This window comes from Myotis daubentonii, chromosome 15 (genome assembly GCF_963259705.1).
Source record: "Myotis daubentonii chromosome 15, mMyoDau2.1, whole genome shotgun sequence".
In the NCBI taxonomy this organism is placed as follows: Eukaryota; Metazoa; Chordata; class Mammalia; order Chiroptera; family Vespertilionidae; genus Myotis; species Myotis daubentonii.
The window spans coordinates 40,532,818-40,548,163 of record NC_081854.1 but is presented as its reverse complement, the minus strand read 5'-3'; the positions used below and the strand labels follow the sequence as shown (position 1 = coordinate 40,548,163).

Here is a 15,346-nt window from a genome sequence, read left to right as displayed (position 1 = left end):
GCGCCACCTATAAGGAAGTAGGGGAATTCTATACGTCCCAGCTGACCAAGATGTAGATTTAAAAAGGATCTGGCCTTAAGAATAAGATGGTTGAGCAACAGCCCTGGCCGGTTTGTCTCAGTGGATAGAGCGTCCGCCTGCGGACTGAGGGGGTCCCAGGTTCGATTCCAGTCAAGAGCATGTATCTTGGTTGCGGGTACATCCCCAGTAGGAGGTGTGCAGGAAGCAGCTGATTGATGTTTCTCTCTGTCCCTCTCCCTCCCTCTCTGTAAAAAATCAATAAAATATATTTTAAAAACATTTAAAAAAAAGATGGTTCAGCAACAAAGTGAAGGAAGCTGGAAGACAATGCAGCAATAACTTCAATATTTTGAGGGGAAATGATTTTTTTTGAAAACTTAATTTACTTTAAATTTAAAAGCATTGTGTAGAAAATACATAGTATTTTCCTTTTAATTCAAGATTATTAGCAAGCTTGTTTAAAAGTTCCCTCTTGAAAGTATTTGTTTTGGAAACTGTTTTAAAACCATTTGTCCAACACTACAACTGGGATTTGGCCTCAAATCAAGAAATGTTTCTAGCCGAACCGGTTTGGCTCAGTGGATAGAGCGTCGGTCTGCGGACTCAAGGGTCCCGGGTTCGATTCCGGTCAAGGGCATGTACCTGGGTTGCGGGCACATCCCCAGTGGGAGATGTGCAGGAGGCAGCTGATCGATGTTTCTCTCTCGTCGATGTTTCTAACTCTCTATCCCTCTCCCTTCCTCTCTGTAAAAAATCAATAAAACATTTAAAAAAAAAACAAAACCTATAAAAAAAAAAAAAAAAGAAAAAGAAATGTTTCTAGCCCTAACTGGTTTGGCTCAGTGGATAGAGCATCTGCCTGTGGACTGAAGGATCCCAGGTTAGATTCCAGTCAAGGGCACATGCTCTGGTTGCCGGCTTGACCCCCAGTAGGGGGCATGCAGGAGGCAGCCAAACAATGATTCTCTCTCATTGATGTTTCTCTCTCCCTTCCTATCTGAAATCAATAAAAATGTATTTTTAAAAAAACTTTTCTAAAACAAAAATAGTAAGTATAAAAAAGTCATGAAATATTTAAGAATGCTGTCTTTTGGTATATTTCCCAGACTAGCAGAATGCATAAGTGGAAGAAACCAATTACTTGAAGGTAATATAACAATCAATCATGTATGACATTAGGAAACGTTATCTTTTTTAAAAAATAATGTTAAATTGATTTTAGAGAGAGAGAAAGGGGGAGGGGGAGAGAGAACCATCCATGTGAGAGCCAGACATGGATCGGCTGCTGCATGTGCCCTGACTGGGAATCCAATCGGCAACCTTTCCATGCACAGGACGATGCCCAACCAACTAAGCCACACTGTTCAGGGCAGATATGTTATCTTGAACTTAAAATTCTATCCCCAGTCAAAGTGTGGATTGAGAAGTTTTAAAAAAAAAAAAAGACATTTAGACTTTCAGGACTCAGAAAATGTGTTTCATGTGCCCTTTCTAAGGAAGCTGAGTATATACTCCAGTGAAGTTAGAGTGATAACCAAGAAAGAAAAATATATGCAATACAAGAAATGGTAGATTTAACCAGGAGGGTTAAACTGACTCCTGTGCAGTAGTCCTAGCAGCCACCTAACCAGACTGGAACCGAAAGAAGAGTGTCCTCAGGAAGAATAATGTAACTGATTTCAAGCTATAGACAAACTAGTTAAGAAGCTCAGACTTAAAAAAAAAAAAAAAAAAAAAAAAAAAAAAAAAGCTCAATTTTTTTTGTTAATCTCACCTAAGGATATTTTTTCTACTGATTTTTAGAGAGAGTGGAAGGAGAGAGGGAGAGGGAGGAAGGGAGGGACAGAGAGAGATGGATCAGTTTGCCTCCTCCACACTCCCTACCAGGGATGGGGCCCACAACCTAGGCATGTACCCTGACCTGGAATCAAACCAGCAACCTTTAGGTGCATGGGATGATACCTAACCAACTGAGCCACACCAGCCAGGTTAATAAATCCGGGTTTTTAAATACCTTCTCCATAATATTGTGAGCAGGGGCAGGTCTGGGTTTCATGGAGCCTGAAGCCCTATAGCTTGATGGAATCCTACAATGAGGAGTCCTGAAGCCTCAGCTTCAAGGACAATATACCACTGCTTCCTGCACGGAAAGAAGCAGAAAATGCCACATCCCCCTTGTCTTGCCTACTTGCAGGATAGATGTGGGTCCACAACTGAGGTCTCACCAATCTAAGACCACACCCCAGCTGAGACTCAGAGGCTAGCAACCTCTAGAACCCCTTCTTGTGCCTGACAGCAACAGTGAGGGTTGCTCCCTCATTTCCAGAGATAATAGGCATCGTAGTTCTGGTGGCAACCTTCAGTTTCCAGACCAACTCTCTGCTCCAGTGGAATTTGCTGTATTCTATTCGAGTGGTCTCAAATCTGCTGCCTTGACCTTCCTAGAGGGTTTGTGAGCTCCCCCTCCCCCGTTTAGTCATTTTCTGAGCTCAGTTCTAAGCCCTCTACACACCCAGCATCCTTTTAACAAGGCTTTGCTCCAGAGCAAGGTGTTGTGGTTTGCAGTTAGGAATCTTACTCTGCTCTCCTGTAGGGCCCAGCCTGAAAGGGCCAAGGGAAGACAAAGCCTTCCCTCCATACCCCCTACCCCAAGCTCATAGCAAGCCTGATCTAGTTACATTCACCGGCACTGATCCTGCTGCCAACCTCTTGTTCCACCACACGCTCTACCTGGCTTGCCTCCCAGACCTTCCCAACCTTCTCTCCCAAGGGAGGAGAGAGATAAGGAAAAAGAAAGACCCTCAGCAGGAGCCAAGTTGTCTGAACTATTCCCAGTGTCCAGAGGAAGTAGGGACACAAGCTTTGTTTTCCTTTTAAAAAATATTTTTATTGTTTATTTTAGAGAGAGAAGGGAGAGGGAGAGAGAGAAACATCACCAGCTGCCTCCTGCATGCCTCCCACTGGGGATCAAGTGGGCAACCCCGGCATGTGCCCTGACCAGGAATCCAACTGTGACCTCCTGGTGCATGGGACAACACTCAATCCACTGAGCCACACTGGCTGGGCACAAGCTTTGTTTTCTATGAAGAATGTGCCTGATGGAAACCCAGCAGCAAAAAAGGACTCCAAGGAAAGTCAAGAAGTGGCAATAAACAGGGAGTTTGGGGACGCAGTCCTTTCCTAATACAAGGGAGGATCCCCAAACTCCCGGCCCCTCCAGTAGCGGCCTGCGCCCTGTGTACCCCAGCCCTCTCCCCACCAGTTTTCTCCTGGCCCTGGCGACCGCCACAACCGGGCCTTCCGCTAAGGCCCAGGGTGCGCATTGGTGGACGATGCCCAGCTGAAGCTGCCCGGGCCGCGCGGTAGCACCAGGTCCAGGGCCAGGTCACGCTGCTCTTCCTCGGAAAACACGGGTCGGTATCCCAGCAGCTGCAGCGCGCCAGCACACAGCTCCTGCACCCGGCGGATCTTGGTGAAGGACAGCGCGTGGCGCCAGGCCTGGGAGACGTTGAGTGCGTCCCTGGACGTGGTCTTGAAGGCTTCGCGGCGCGCGCCAGGCCCGGACCCATGCGTGATGTTGTGGATCCAGGCCTCCAGCTGCGGCGTGAGGCTAAGGCCCGCGAAGGCGTACAGTGCACGGATCTCGGGCAGCGGTGCTCGCGCCAGGTCCTCGAAGCGCACCAGGCGGTAGCGGCCACGCAAGAAGGGCGGTGGCTTGCGGGTGGCGGCCTCAGCGATGCGCACGTGGCTGCGGCACACCTCCCGCACCACGCGCAGGCCTGGGTCGGCCTCCACCCACGTGCCGTTTGTGCCCAGCACGATGCCATTGTCGCGCGCCAGGGCCTTGGCTGTCTGCTCGCGTGAGCGCAGCACCGCCCGTGGGTCACGCACCAGGTGCACGATGTGCAGGTTGAGAGCTGGGTCGGTGAGCAGCGGGTAGAGCACCTGCAGGTTGAAGAAGCGCACCTCCTTGAGCACCACGTGGCTGTAGGAGCGGCAGGCTTCCTGGGCCAGGCCGAAGGGCCTCCGTGCGCACAGAGGCTTGCATACGGCCTCGCTGCTGATGGCTCCGCGCGGAAAGGCGCTGCAGGCCGGCGGCGAGCACAGAGCGCGGCTCACGGCCCACTGGAAGAGGTCTGAGAGGTTGCGACGCCACGGCAGGTAGGCATCGAACACATCCATGTCACACAAGAAGACGGACCGCACCAGGTCACGCACGGCCATGTGCAGCGCCGGCGCGCTGCCCTGAGACAGGGCGGACCACACGTGCCACGCGGGCTCCATCAGGTAGAAGACATCGGGGTGCTGGCTGAAGAGCTGGCCCACGAAAGATGAGCCGGAGCGCCATGAAGACAGCACCAGCACGTGCACCCGTTCCTCGCCATCTGCTGGGGCTGTCAGCCTGGGCCGGGAGACCAGGAAGAGCAGGAGGCCGGTCTGCGCCAGCAGGAGCGCGGTCACCGTAGTGCTGGAGATGCGTGGCAGCCACATGCTGCGTGCAAGGGGCCTGCGGGAGGGAAGGTTAGCAGTTAGGGACCCACAGCGCCCTTGTCCACATTCCAACTTCTGCTCAGTGATTACAGGGAGCAGCCCGAGGAAGGTGAGGTTAAGACCTAAGCCATGATCTAGTCTATGCAGAGCAAAAGGCCAGTGGCAGAATATTATGGGAAATCCTCTTGTCTTCTCTTTTATTCTCTTCTCTTCCTCCCTCACTCCCTATCTGGTGAAGGAAATATTTTAATATATATTTTTATTGATTTCAGAGAGGAAGGGAGGAGAGAGAAATAGAAACACCAACGAGAGAATCATTGATTGGCTGCCTCCTGCACGCCCCCTACTGGGGAATCTAATTCTGACCTCCTGGTTCATAGGTCAAGGCTCAACCACGAAGCAACACCGGCAGGGTTGAAGGAAATATTTTTAAAAACAAAACCTCCCGCCTTTTCGTTAAGAATTCCTTTTAGGGAGACGCGTTTCGATTGTTTAGCTGAACAGCTTGATGGGTGATTTGGCTCCCTCAGGTTGAATCCTGGTTCAGCTACTTCCAAGCCTGTGATCTTAGACCAAACACTTAATCTCTCCATGACTCAGTTTACCCATCTGTAAAAAGGGGACAATACTGATCCTGGAGTATTGGTATGACCATGGGGGCAAGGGGCATGTACTAAACCCTCATAATGGATAGCTTGTATTTTCTACACATTGCACTTCTGCGTTGTTTGAAAATTTCTAACATGCAGATACAACTTTTGTTATTAAAAGTAAACAAATAAATAAAAGAAAAAGAACACCAACTGTTACCATCACCCACGGGGAGTAAAGTGCTGCAGGATGCTTGGACTCCAGAGGGAGGGTGTCCTTCTGGAACCTGTGAGTTTGCAGAAGAAGTTCAGGGAGAGATAGGAAGGAGCTGGAGAAGCTGGGAGGTGAGAGTGGAGTCAGGCCCCTGGTGGCTGCTTGCCATTTCCCTGCTGAGGTTACCCACCATGGTCTGGCCCGGGACTGCGGGGTAACTGCCCACCTCTATCATGGGGGATGCCTGGAGGAGCCTCAGGTCCTGAGAAAGCAGCAGCCCCACGGCGGGGGGGGGGGGGGGGGGGGGCGGGGGGCGGGGGGGGCGGGGGGGGGAGCTAGCCCCGCCCTGGCTGCAGCTGGGCTCAGACCGGGTGCTGGATACATTTTTCCAAATGAGTGAACTGACTGTGTCTCCTGCTAAGTGCAGGAGAGAGGACTGGCTTGGAGTTCCTCCCCTGCCACTTAGGAGCTATGAGACCTGGGGCAAGTGACCTGAATTCTCCGAGGCTCAATTTCCTCCTTTGTAAATTGGGGATAACATTTAACCTCTTACAGTTGCTGTGAGGAATGCTGGGACAAACCCATAAGAGGAAAGGGCTTGGTGAGGTGCCATATTTATTCCCCAGATTATTCTTGCTGCGTTGAGCTGGGTCTGGAGAGGAAGAACCATGAGAGATCACCCAGATGAGACACCTGAGGTCACCTCTGCTTGGAATCCCAACACTTCCCAGGCCCACCTCTCACCCCAACCACCCTGAATCCTTTGGTGAATCTTTAAATGTCGTGCTTGTGCTGCAGAAAGGAACACTGAGCCTTCCACACCCCAAGGTTCCCAAGTTTTCTCCTCTGCACCTGTTGCTCCTGCAATGATCAAGGATGAGGTGCTTTGGAAGATAGGGGCCTGGAAGTTTCCCCCTTAGTTCCACAGTATTTGCTCCCTAATAACACCCTCCCTGTCCATGTCCCCACTGAGAGAAGCCAGGGTCTAGACCAGCGGTTCTCAACCTGTGGGTCGCGACCCCTTTGGCAGTCGAATGACCTTTCACAGGGGTCGCCTAAGACCATCCTGCATATCAGATATTTACATTATGATTCATAGCAGTAGCAACATTACAGTTATGAAGTAGCAATGAAAATAATTTTATGGTTGGGGTCACAACATGAGGAACTGTATTTAAAAGGCTGGAAGGTTGAGAACCACTGGTCTAGATCATGAGCAGATCCCATTTCTGTGCCTTTCCCTTATTGGTAGGCTATAGGAGTGGAAGGAGGATGCTCAATAGCTGCCATCTGCTAACTCAGAACTGCCTCCTGGATCCCATGCCCACTCCTGGAAAACCTAGAAGACATGGAGAGTAACCACCCATCTGCTCTGCACTTGTTATCTCCTCTCCTTGAGGGTGTGCTCCCCCTGAAAGCAGGGGGCAGCAGAGGAAGGGAACTCACAACTGGTGTGCTGACAGAAATCACATCAAGTGTGAGATGCTTTATATCCACTCTATTATTTAACTCAGCAGCCCCTGAGGCGGCCATTATGATCTCAGTTTTTTAGGCTTAAAGAGACAGCAGGAAACCGGGACTCCAACCCTGGACTTCCATTGCTAAGCTCCTGGCACTTTCTTAAAAAAATAAAAAAATTATATATATATATATATATATATATATATATATATATATATATATATATATATATATGTATAATTTCAGAGAAGAAGGGAGAGGGAGAGAGAGATAGAAACATCAATAATGAGAGAGAATCCTTGATCAGCTGCCTGACCGGGAATCAAACTGTGACCTTCTGGTTCATGGGCTGTCGCTCAACCGCTGAGCCATGCTGGCCGGGCGCTCCTCACACTTTCTGATCCCAGTCGGCTGGCCTGTCCGGTCCCTGCGGAGTGCAGGACTCTGATGCGTTGGCTCAAGCACAGCTGCCTGGACAGCCCAGCCCCCCCTGCAGAGAAGGATCTTGACCACAGGCCAAGGTGCTTGTTACCTGCACTCCAGGGAAGCCAGAGGTCTTCTTAAGTGACTCACACAATACAGGAACTGCTATCTGATCCTGCTATTGGAACTCAAGAGCTAGGAAGGGGGGTGGAAACATCCTATGCCACGTAGGCTGTCCAGCGAAGTCCAGGTCCCCATAAGGAGCCTTATGTGCAGCACACCTACCAACTCACCCAGGGTTCGAAGTTAGGAAGAACATGTCAGGCAGGCACGGTGACGTGTACTTTTATCTTCATGATTGAATTTTATCCTCCCCAAACCCCTAGGAGGTAGAGATTATCCCTGTTTGTTTTAATTGAGGCAATGGGTTCAGGCAATGAGTACTCAGCCAGTAAGGACAGAGCAGAGGTTTAAATCCAAGTGCCCGACCCCCCGTGGAGGGTCCTGGGGTGGGTCGCTTCCTAAGCCTTTGTGTACTAGTTCCCCATCCTGGAAGTCCCCTGCCCTCCCCTATGAATTTTTTCCTGTTTAAAGTCATTTGGGAGGCACATATTTATAATATGTTCAATTTTTGGAAAAGGTATCACACAGAAGTGGCACAAAATAATATACAGATGAGGGCATCGTGGGCTCATGTTTTATTTGTGAAAAACTAGGAGAGGGGTCCCATCCTCTGGCAGACACAGCCCCACACCCAAGCACAAGAGCCACTCAATCAAAAGGAAGAGACATCCTCTGTCCCCTATGGGCCTCCCCTGCCTTCCAGTTCCACCAAGTCTTTGATGATGTTGATAAGGATGATGAAAATAATCATGCATTTCAGTCAAGCACAAGAGGCCACAGAAAGAAGAGAAAGTTTCCTCTTCTACTCTGACACCCAGGACCACCTTCCACTTTCTCAAGTTACTGAAACTGTTTCATCAGAAAGTCTTTGAAAATTTATTTTTGTCAAAATAATCCACATAGCTTGCCCTGGCCGGGTGGCTCAGCTGGTTGGAGTGTCGTCCTGTGCACCAAAAGGTAGTGGGTTCGATTCCTGATCAGAACACATACTTAGGTTGCAGGTTCAATTACCAGTTAGGGGGCATATAGGAGGGCAACCAATCGATGTTTCTCTGTCACACTGATGTTTCTCTCTCTCTTCCTAAGAAAATCAATGAAAACATATCCTATGGGTGAGGATTTAAAAATAATAATAATCCGCCCTAACCGGTTTGGCTCAGTGGATAGAGCGTCAGCCTGCAGACTGAAAGGTCCCAGGTTTGATTCCAGTCAAGGGTATGTACCTTGGTTGCGGGCACTACCCCAGTAGGAGATGTGCAGGAGGCAGCTGATCGATGTTTCTCTCTCATCGATGTTTCTAACTCTCTATCCCTCTCCCTTCCTCTCTGTGAAAAATCAATAAAATATATAAAAAAATAAATAAAAATAAATAAAATAAAAAATAATCCATTTAGCTTAAATAAACATAAGGTATCTCTGGAAGTTTATACAAGAGAGCGAGCATATTAGTTCCCCCTGAAAGAGGAAGGAAAGAGCTGGAGCCCAGGAATCTAGCTGTCTGGGCAGCGCTGACTTGCAGCCCAGCTTTGCCTGCCCTTAACTCAGCAGCACCTCCTGTCACCAGCCTCTCCCAGCCCTGGCACAGAATCTAAGGGAGTGAAATGTAATTGTAGGTCCAAATCCCTGGCTCAGATTTCTCTCAGTTCAGCATCAGCCAGAGGCCATCCCTGTTCAGGAATCCCAAAGGCCAGAGAAAATGGGTTCTGGATGTGGGATCAGTGGACTCTAGGTATCAAGGGCCACCCCAGCGGGGGCAAAACAGCTCTAATGGAGCCTGGCCATTCATTAGGGAGAAAGCTAAAAAGGAGGGAAGGAAAGAAGACAAAAGGAGGGAGAGAGAAGAGAAAAAAATCAATCAGAGAGGGAGGAAGAGAGAGACAGGAGTGGGAAGGTGAGTGCTCATGGCAGAGTGGGTACAAGGACCATCAGTAAATACCGTCCACTGAGGGCTTCTTGTATGCCAAGCCTTTTCTACCATCTTCAGGTTTAATCTTCACAACAACCCTATGAAGTAGACCTGATGCTCATCCTATTTTACAGACGAAGAAACTGAGACTTAGAAAGATTAAGGAACTTGCCTAGAGGACCCACACACACATAGCAGCTGAGGCAGAATTTGAACCCTCTAAGGTCAGAGCTTTTAACTATATAGTACCAAGTGGAAAAACACAAGTAACAAAATACACACAGATACACGTACCAAGTGTGTTAATTGTGTATGATACCAATTGTGTTAAAAAAACAACAACACACGAATATCCAAGGGGACCATCAATAAAATAAAAGGACGCCCACAGATGGGAGAAAATGTTTGCAAATCATAAAGACAACAAAAGACTTATATTCAAAATACAAGTATATAAAATGCTGTCACAACTCCACATAAAAGACAACCTGATATTTAAATGGGCAAAAGATTTAAGTAGAAATTTCTCCAAAGAAGATGTACAGCTAACCTATAAGCACATGAAAAGATGCTTGACATTTTTACTCACTAGAGAAATGCAAATCAAAACTACAATGAGAGCCTAGCTAGTGCTCAGTGGTTAGAGCATCAGCCTGTGGGCTGAAGGGTCTCGGGTTCGATTCTGGTCAAGGGCACATTGGTTGTAGGCTCAATCCCCCGCTCTGTTTGGGGTGTGCGCAGGAGGCAACCAATCGTTGTGGTCTCTCTCTCACATCGATGTGTCTCTCTGTCTCTCCCCCTCCCTTGCACTCTCAAAAAATCATTCAATGGGAAATATATATATTCTCGGGTGAGGATTAATGAAAAAAATATGAGAGCCCACTTTCACCCACTAGGATGGCTATAATGAAAAAGGTAGATAATATCAAGTGTTAGTGAGAATGAGGAGAAATTGGAACCCTCCTACACTGCTGACAGGAATGGGAGATGGTACAGTTGCTGTGGAAAACAGGCAGTTCCTCTAAAGTTTAAACACTCTTTACCATGTAGCAACCCCACTCCAAAATATATACCCAAGAGAACTGAAACCACGTCCACACAAAAACTTGTTCATGAACTGTCATAGTAGCATTATTCTAATGGCCTAGAACGGAAACATTTCAAATAGTCATCAATTGATGAACGGATAAACAAAATGTGATGTATCCATATAACTGAATATTATTTGGCAATAAAAAAGGAATGAGAGAAAAAGGAATGAAGTACCGATACATGCCACAACATGGATGAACCTTGAGGCGATTAACGCACAACACTAAATATACCACAAGCCAGTGAATTGTACACTTTAAAAGGATGAGCTTTAATGTATGTGTATTATATCTCAATAAAGCTGTTCTAATAATTACACAAGTATGTGTATTTATAAGAGGAAATCTGGAAGGATGCGTGCGAAATATTAGTGATTATTTTCTATGGCCCGATTATAAGTATTGATTTTTCTTGTTAGTGTTTTGCTGCATTTTCCCAGATAGTCTACAATAAACTTTTATTACTTTGGGAATCATAAAATCAGTTCTTTTTAGTTGGTTAAGGAAGCATGGGTACAGTTTGCCTGCTCCAGCCTCCACTGTAGGGAGAGAGATGCCTGCCTAACTACCTCCCAGCTGATGTGGTATCCAGTTGACCAGAAGGCTGGGGAGTGTTGGGGGCCGTCATGCTGCTGGCAAAGTCTAAGCTGACCAGAGGACATGGCAAAGCCCTGGACTCTACCCTATGTCGATCCTGGAAGGTTTTAAGGTCGAAGCTCAGGAAAGGTTTAAGGCTTAATTAGAGTTTGCAGCAAAGTGGAACTAGACAAGGCTTGACCGAGGCACGACCTCGGTGGCTAAAAGTGCAGTTACTAAAACATAACCTGATTGTCATAGTAACTGTCAAACATAGATGGATCTAGGCAAAGCTTGCCCAGTCTTGCCCAGCCTGTAACAATCTGCTACTTCCCTATAATGGGCCAAGTCCTAGCAGTGATCTATGAAGCATGACCAGTTACAGTTTTAGATATAAAGCAGTGTGTGTAAAGAATAAAGTTGCTGGTGCTGGTGCTGGTGCCTTGTGCCAGTCCTCCTAACCCCGGTCTCTTGTATTTAATCCCACTCCGCCTCTACCCGTCGGACCCTCTCCAAGGTGCGGGTCACCGCAGGGGAGTAGGATGAATTACCTCCTATGCAGTGATAGTGTGGAGGCTCACATGCCCAGTGAGCTGGGCTGGGCTGTAGCACAACAGGTGGCTGACCCCAAGCCCTAGCACATCTGGCATCTCTCTGCCTGCCCTATGAGCAACTGTGTGGCACTAGGAGGCTGGAGTCACACAACCCAGATGTTGCTGGAGGAGACAGATTTGCCTGCAAGAATCTAGTGGGAAATGAAATCAAGTTAGTCTGGGAAAAGAGCCCCAAGTCCCCTAGCTCAGAGTCACCCTGGGGGAACTTTAGAGCAGATAACCTATAAACCCCTTTCCCTAGCTCTGAGCGTTGGGGATCCTCAAAGTACACTTTGCATAGAACCTGGCAGCTAGAGGGCCCTACAGTCTGGGCCTTCCACCTTCTCATTACCACCTCTTCTCATTAATAACACACGCACGTTATGGAGGTAGGGGGTGTACATTTTACACATTCCCCTGTGTTCCCCCAGGTGTTGACTGAGCCCTTTTATTTTTTTATATAAAATATATTTTATTGATTTTTTACAGAGAGGAAGGAAGAGGAATAGAGAGTTAGAATCATCGATGGGAGAGAAACATTGATCAGCTGCCTTCTGCACACCCCCTACTGGGGATGTGCCCGCAACCAAGGTACATGCCCTTGACTGGAATCGAACCTGGACCCTTCAGTCCGCAGGCCGACACTCTATCCACTGAGCCAAACCGCCTAGGGCAGACTGAGCCCTTTTATTACAGAGATCATCTGTAATGTTCTCCGGTTTATTTTTGTAAGCTTTTATTTTAATGGATTGATTTTTAAAAAGTGAATCATTCTTATAAGTCAATGACATAAAAAGAGACTGTTTTAGAAGAAAACAACTCAAAACACATAACAAGTTGTGGACCTTGTTTGAATTCTGATCCAAACCAAGCAACCGCAAGAAGATATCTTTAAAGCAATCAGAGAAATTTGAATATGAACTGAGTACTGTATTAGGTGATATTGAGAAACCATTGTTAATGCTATTATCACTACCCAGAATTCTCTTGTTTATGCATTGCTATCTCCCCTTACGAGAATAGAAGCAGGATGTGGTCTGTCTCATTAGAGGAAGGAGGCAGTAGCACAGTGGTTAATAGTGTGACTCCACTTGCTCATCTACTGTGTGATGTTGGGCAAGTTACTTAATCTCTCTGTGCCTTTTCCCCCCTAATCTATAAAACCAGGGAAATAAAACAGGGCTGGCAAAAGTAGGTTTACATAATACAAATTAATAATAAATAAATAATAGAAGAATAAACTGTTTCACATACTCCGAACGGTAAACCTACTTTTGCCCATCCCTGTATAACCCAAAGCATGGGCTTAATTTGACAATTAAATGAGTTAATATTTATAAAGCACTTAGGACAATATCTAGTACCAAGTACACTTCTAAGTACCTGTTCAGGATTGTTCCAAACCCTGGGTTACAACTATATTCTATATGAATCCAAGGGAAACCTTGGACTTGACAAGGAAAATTCAAGGACAGTAGCCTAACCAGGTGCAGGTGACTCTAGCACCCTAGTTACAGAACCTGGCAAGCCAGGCAGGGGCAGGACATGTACATAGAAAACATAGAACAGTGAGGAAAGGCCAGAAGCCTGGCTTCTGAAGCCAGACTGGGTTCAGATCCTGCCTCTACAACCACTGAGGCCTGTGACTGAGCAAGTCACCCCTAAGCTCCCTGGGCTTCAGGTTATCACAGCAGGTACCACAGAGGAGTGAATGGGACAATCTGATCTTAGCATAGTCAGCGCTCACTGAGCAGCACACTATTCTTACTGTTTTCACTATTCTTACTGTTTTGAGAGAGAGAGAGAGAGAGAGAGAGAGAGAGAGAGAGAGAGAGAAACATGGATCAGTGGCCTCCCGCACGCACCCCGATCGGGATTGAACCTGCAACCTGGGTATGTGCCCTGACTGGGAATCGAACCAACCACTTTTTGATGCACTGGACTACGCTCAACCAACAGAGCCACACCGGCCAGGGGGCAGCACACTATTCTAATTAACTCATGGTTTCAGGGCAGCCAAAGCCTTTGTGTTCTGTAGGCCTCAGTTTTCCCATGCCCACGCCTCTGGTACAAGAAGGAAGAAAAAGGAGGGTTGACATTTGCTGGGCACCTATGCGGAGGCCAAGAGAGGTCTCCTTGTTGCCCAAGCAGGGGCTGCCGGACTCAAACCAGCCGGATCTGGTTCCAAATTCACTCTCCAAGCTGCTGCTCCTCAGGCGTTCCCAGGAAAAAGCCCTTGGAGAGCGATCTAGATGAAAGCCACCCTTTGACACTCAAGTTTCAGGAGATGAGGGATCCCCAGCCGTGATCTCGTGATGCCGCCGAGTGAGGCTGGAGCCCCGGAAGACACTTTAAAACCAGTGCCTGGGGCAGCGATGCCCTTTGCGCGTTCAGATAATAAACCATCCCCTTCAGCCCCCCGCCCCCCCCCAACTGTGCCACTGGCTCAGCCCCAAGCCCGCCTAAGGTGGGGGCAGCCGCGCGGCGAGGGGTCGAACCAACATACCCCCAAGCTGGGGTCCTTAGCTGACCTGGCGCAGCTTCCAAGGCTCCGAAAAGGCTTCTTGTCTCTGCCAAGTTCCACTTCACAGCCTGCTGTCTCTTCCCTGGGAGTCCGCACGGGCTGATTTGTTCCGTTGAGACCCCAAGGTTACTAAGGGGCACCTGGTGATACCAGGGATGGATGGGGCTTTACGGATACCAAGATATTGGCGGCACCTGGGGACCCACGGCGGAGGAACCTGTAAACAGGGCAGGAGTTCCCGTAAAAAAGAGAGGCGTCATAAGATGTTGGGGTGGCGGCGGTCCTGGAGCTACAAGGACCAGATCCGTCCTGACCCGGGGTACCCCGCCCGCACCAGCCTCGTGGCCCCCGGCGCTACCTGTGCGGCCGCCGGCGGCCTGCGTGCGGTTCGGCGCTGCCCGCTGCGAGCGGAGCGCACACAATGAGGCGCTTTCAGACGTGGCTGCGGTCCCGAGCCGGCCGGCGGGAGCCAGGGTGGGAGGGAAGGAAGAAGCCGGTTGGCCCCCGGCTCCGACTACCAGCCCCACACGGGCCGGGGGGCCACGCCTTGGGGGTGGGACAGCTGGCCAGGGGCGGGCGCCGGAGGGCCCCGGGTAAGAGGAGGCACAGGTGGGCTCTGGAGTTGCAGGAGGCGCACTGTTTGGGGGAGGGCTCTAGCAGAGTCACCTCTCATCTCACTAATTGACCAAAACAGCCCCAAAAGGGAGGTTCCCAGGAGCACAAAAGGCCCTTGTGAAGGAAAAAATTAATCTTAATTTTGCCCCTCCTCGCTCTCGGTGGCATTCTCGCAGCGAAAGTGACTTGGAATCCAAACCAGTTTCCCAAGGCCCCAGCCTCAGCCTTAAGCCAAGTACGTACAAGGCACCTTGATGCCAGGTGAACCCACGAAGTAGTGGAGCTGCGAGGGGCTGGGACACCAGGTGGCCCTCAGGAACTAGGCCCGAAGCTGGGTGGCTGTTCCCTCTCCTCCCCTCCCTGCTCTAGCCAAGAAGGCAGCGAATCCCCGGATAAATACAGGATACGTTTCAGTAAATAAAGCAGATCACTCCCCCTCCCCCCAACTCCAGATAAAAGAGCAGTCCAGGCATCTGAAAATGATAGACAATTCTGACCTCTGGGAATCCGTGGTGGGTTCTAAAAGAAGTCTGCTGCGAGAGTATAGATTAGTGCATTCTTTCCAGGTTGTGGCTTGGCAAGATGAGTTAAAATCCTTAAGAACAGCCATAAGCTTTCTGAATTAATAATTCCTTTCTAGGATCTATCTTAAGGAAATAAACCAGCAACAAGGATTTGTTCGCAGGGTTCAAAGAAGTGTATGACAGCAAAATATATA

The 15,346-nt window shown here is 48.7% G+C and overlaps 1 protein-coding gene across 1 annotated transcript; it reads right to left on the bottom strand.

Moving 5' to 3' along the window:
• Positions 1-2,895: 2,895 nt before the first annotated feature.
• Positions 2,896-14,774, bottom strand: LOC132217319 (carbohydrate sulfotransferase 6). The gene is made up of 3 exons (XM_059667412.1): positions 14,372-14,774; positions 14,021-14,230; positions 2,896-4,528 (listed from the first exon to the last, which is right to left on the bottom strand). Exon 3 carries the CDS (start codon positions 4,510-4,512, stop codon positions 3,325-3,327), a length of 1,188 nt encoding a protein of 395 aa, XP_059523395.1. The 5' UTR covers positions 4,513-4,528; positions 14,021-14,230; positions 14,372-14,774; the 3' UTR covers positions 2,896-3,324.
• Between the last annotated feature and the right edge of the window lie 572 nt (positions 14,775-15,346).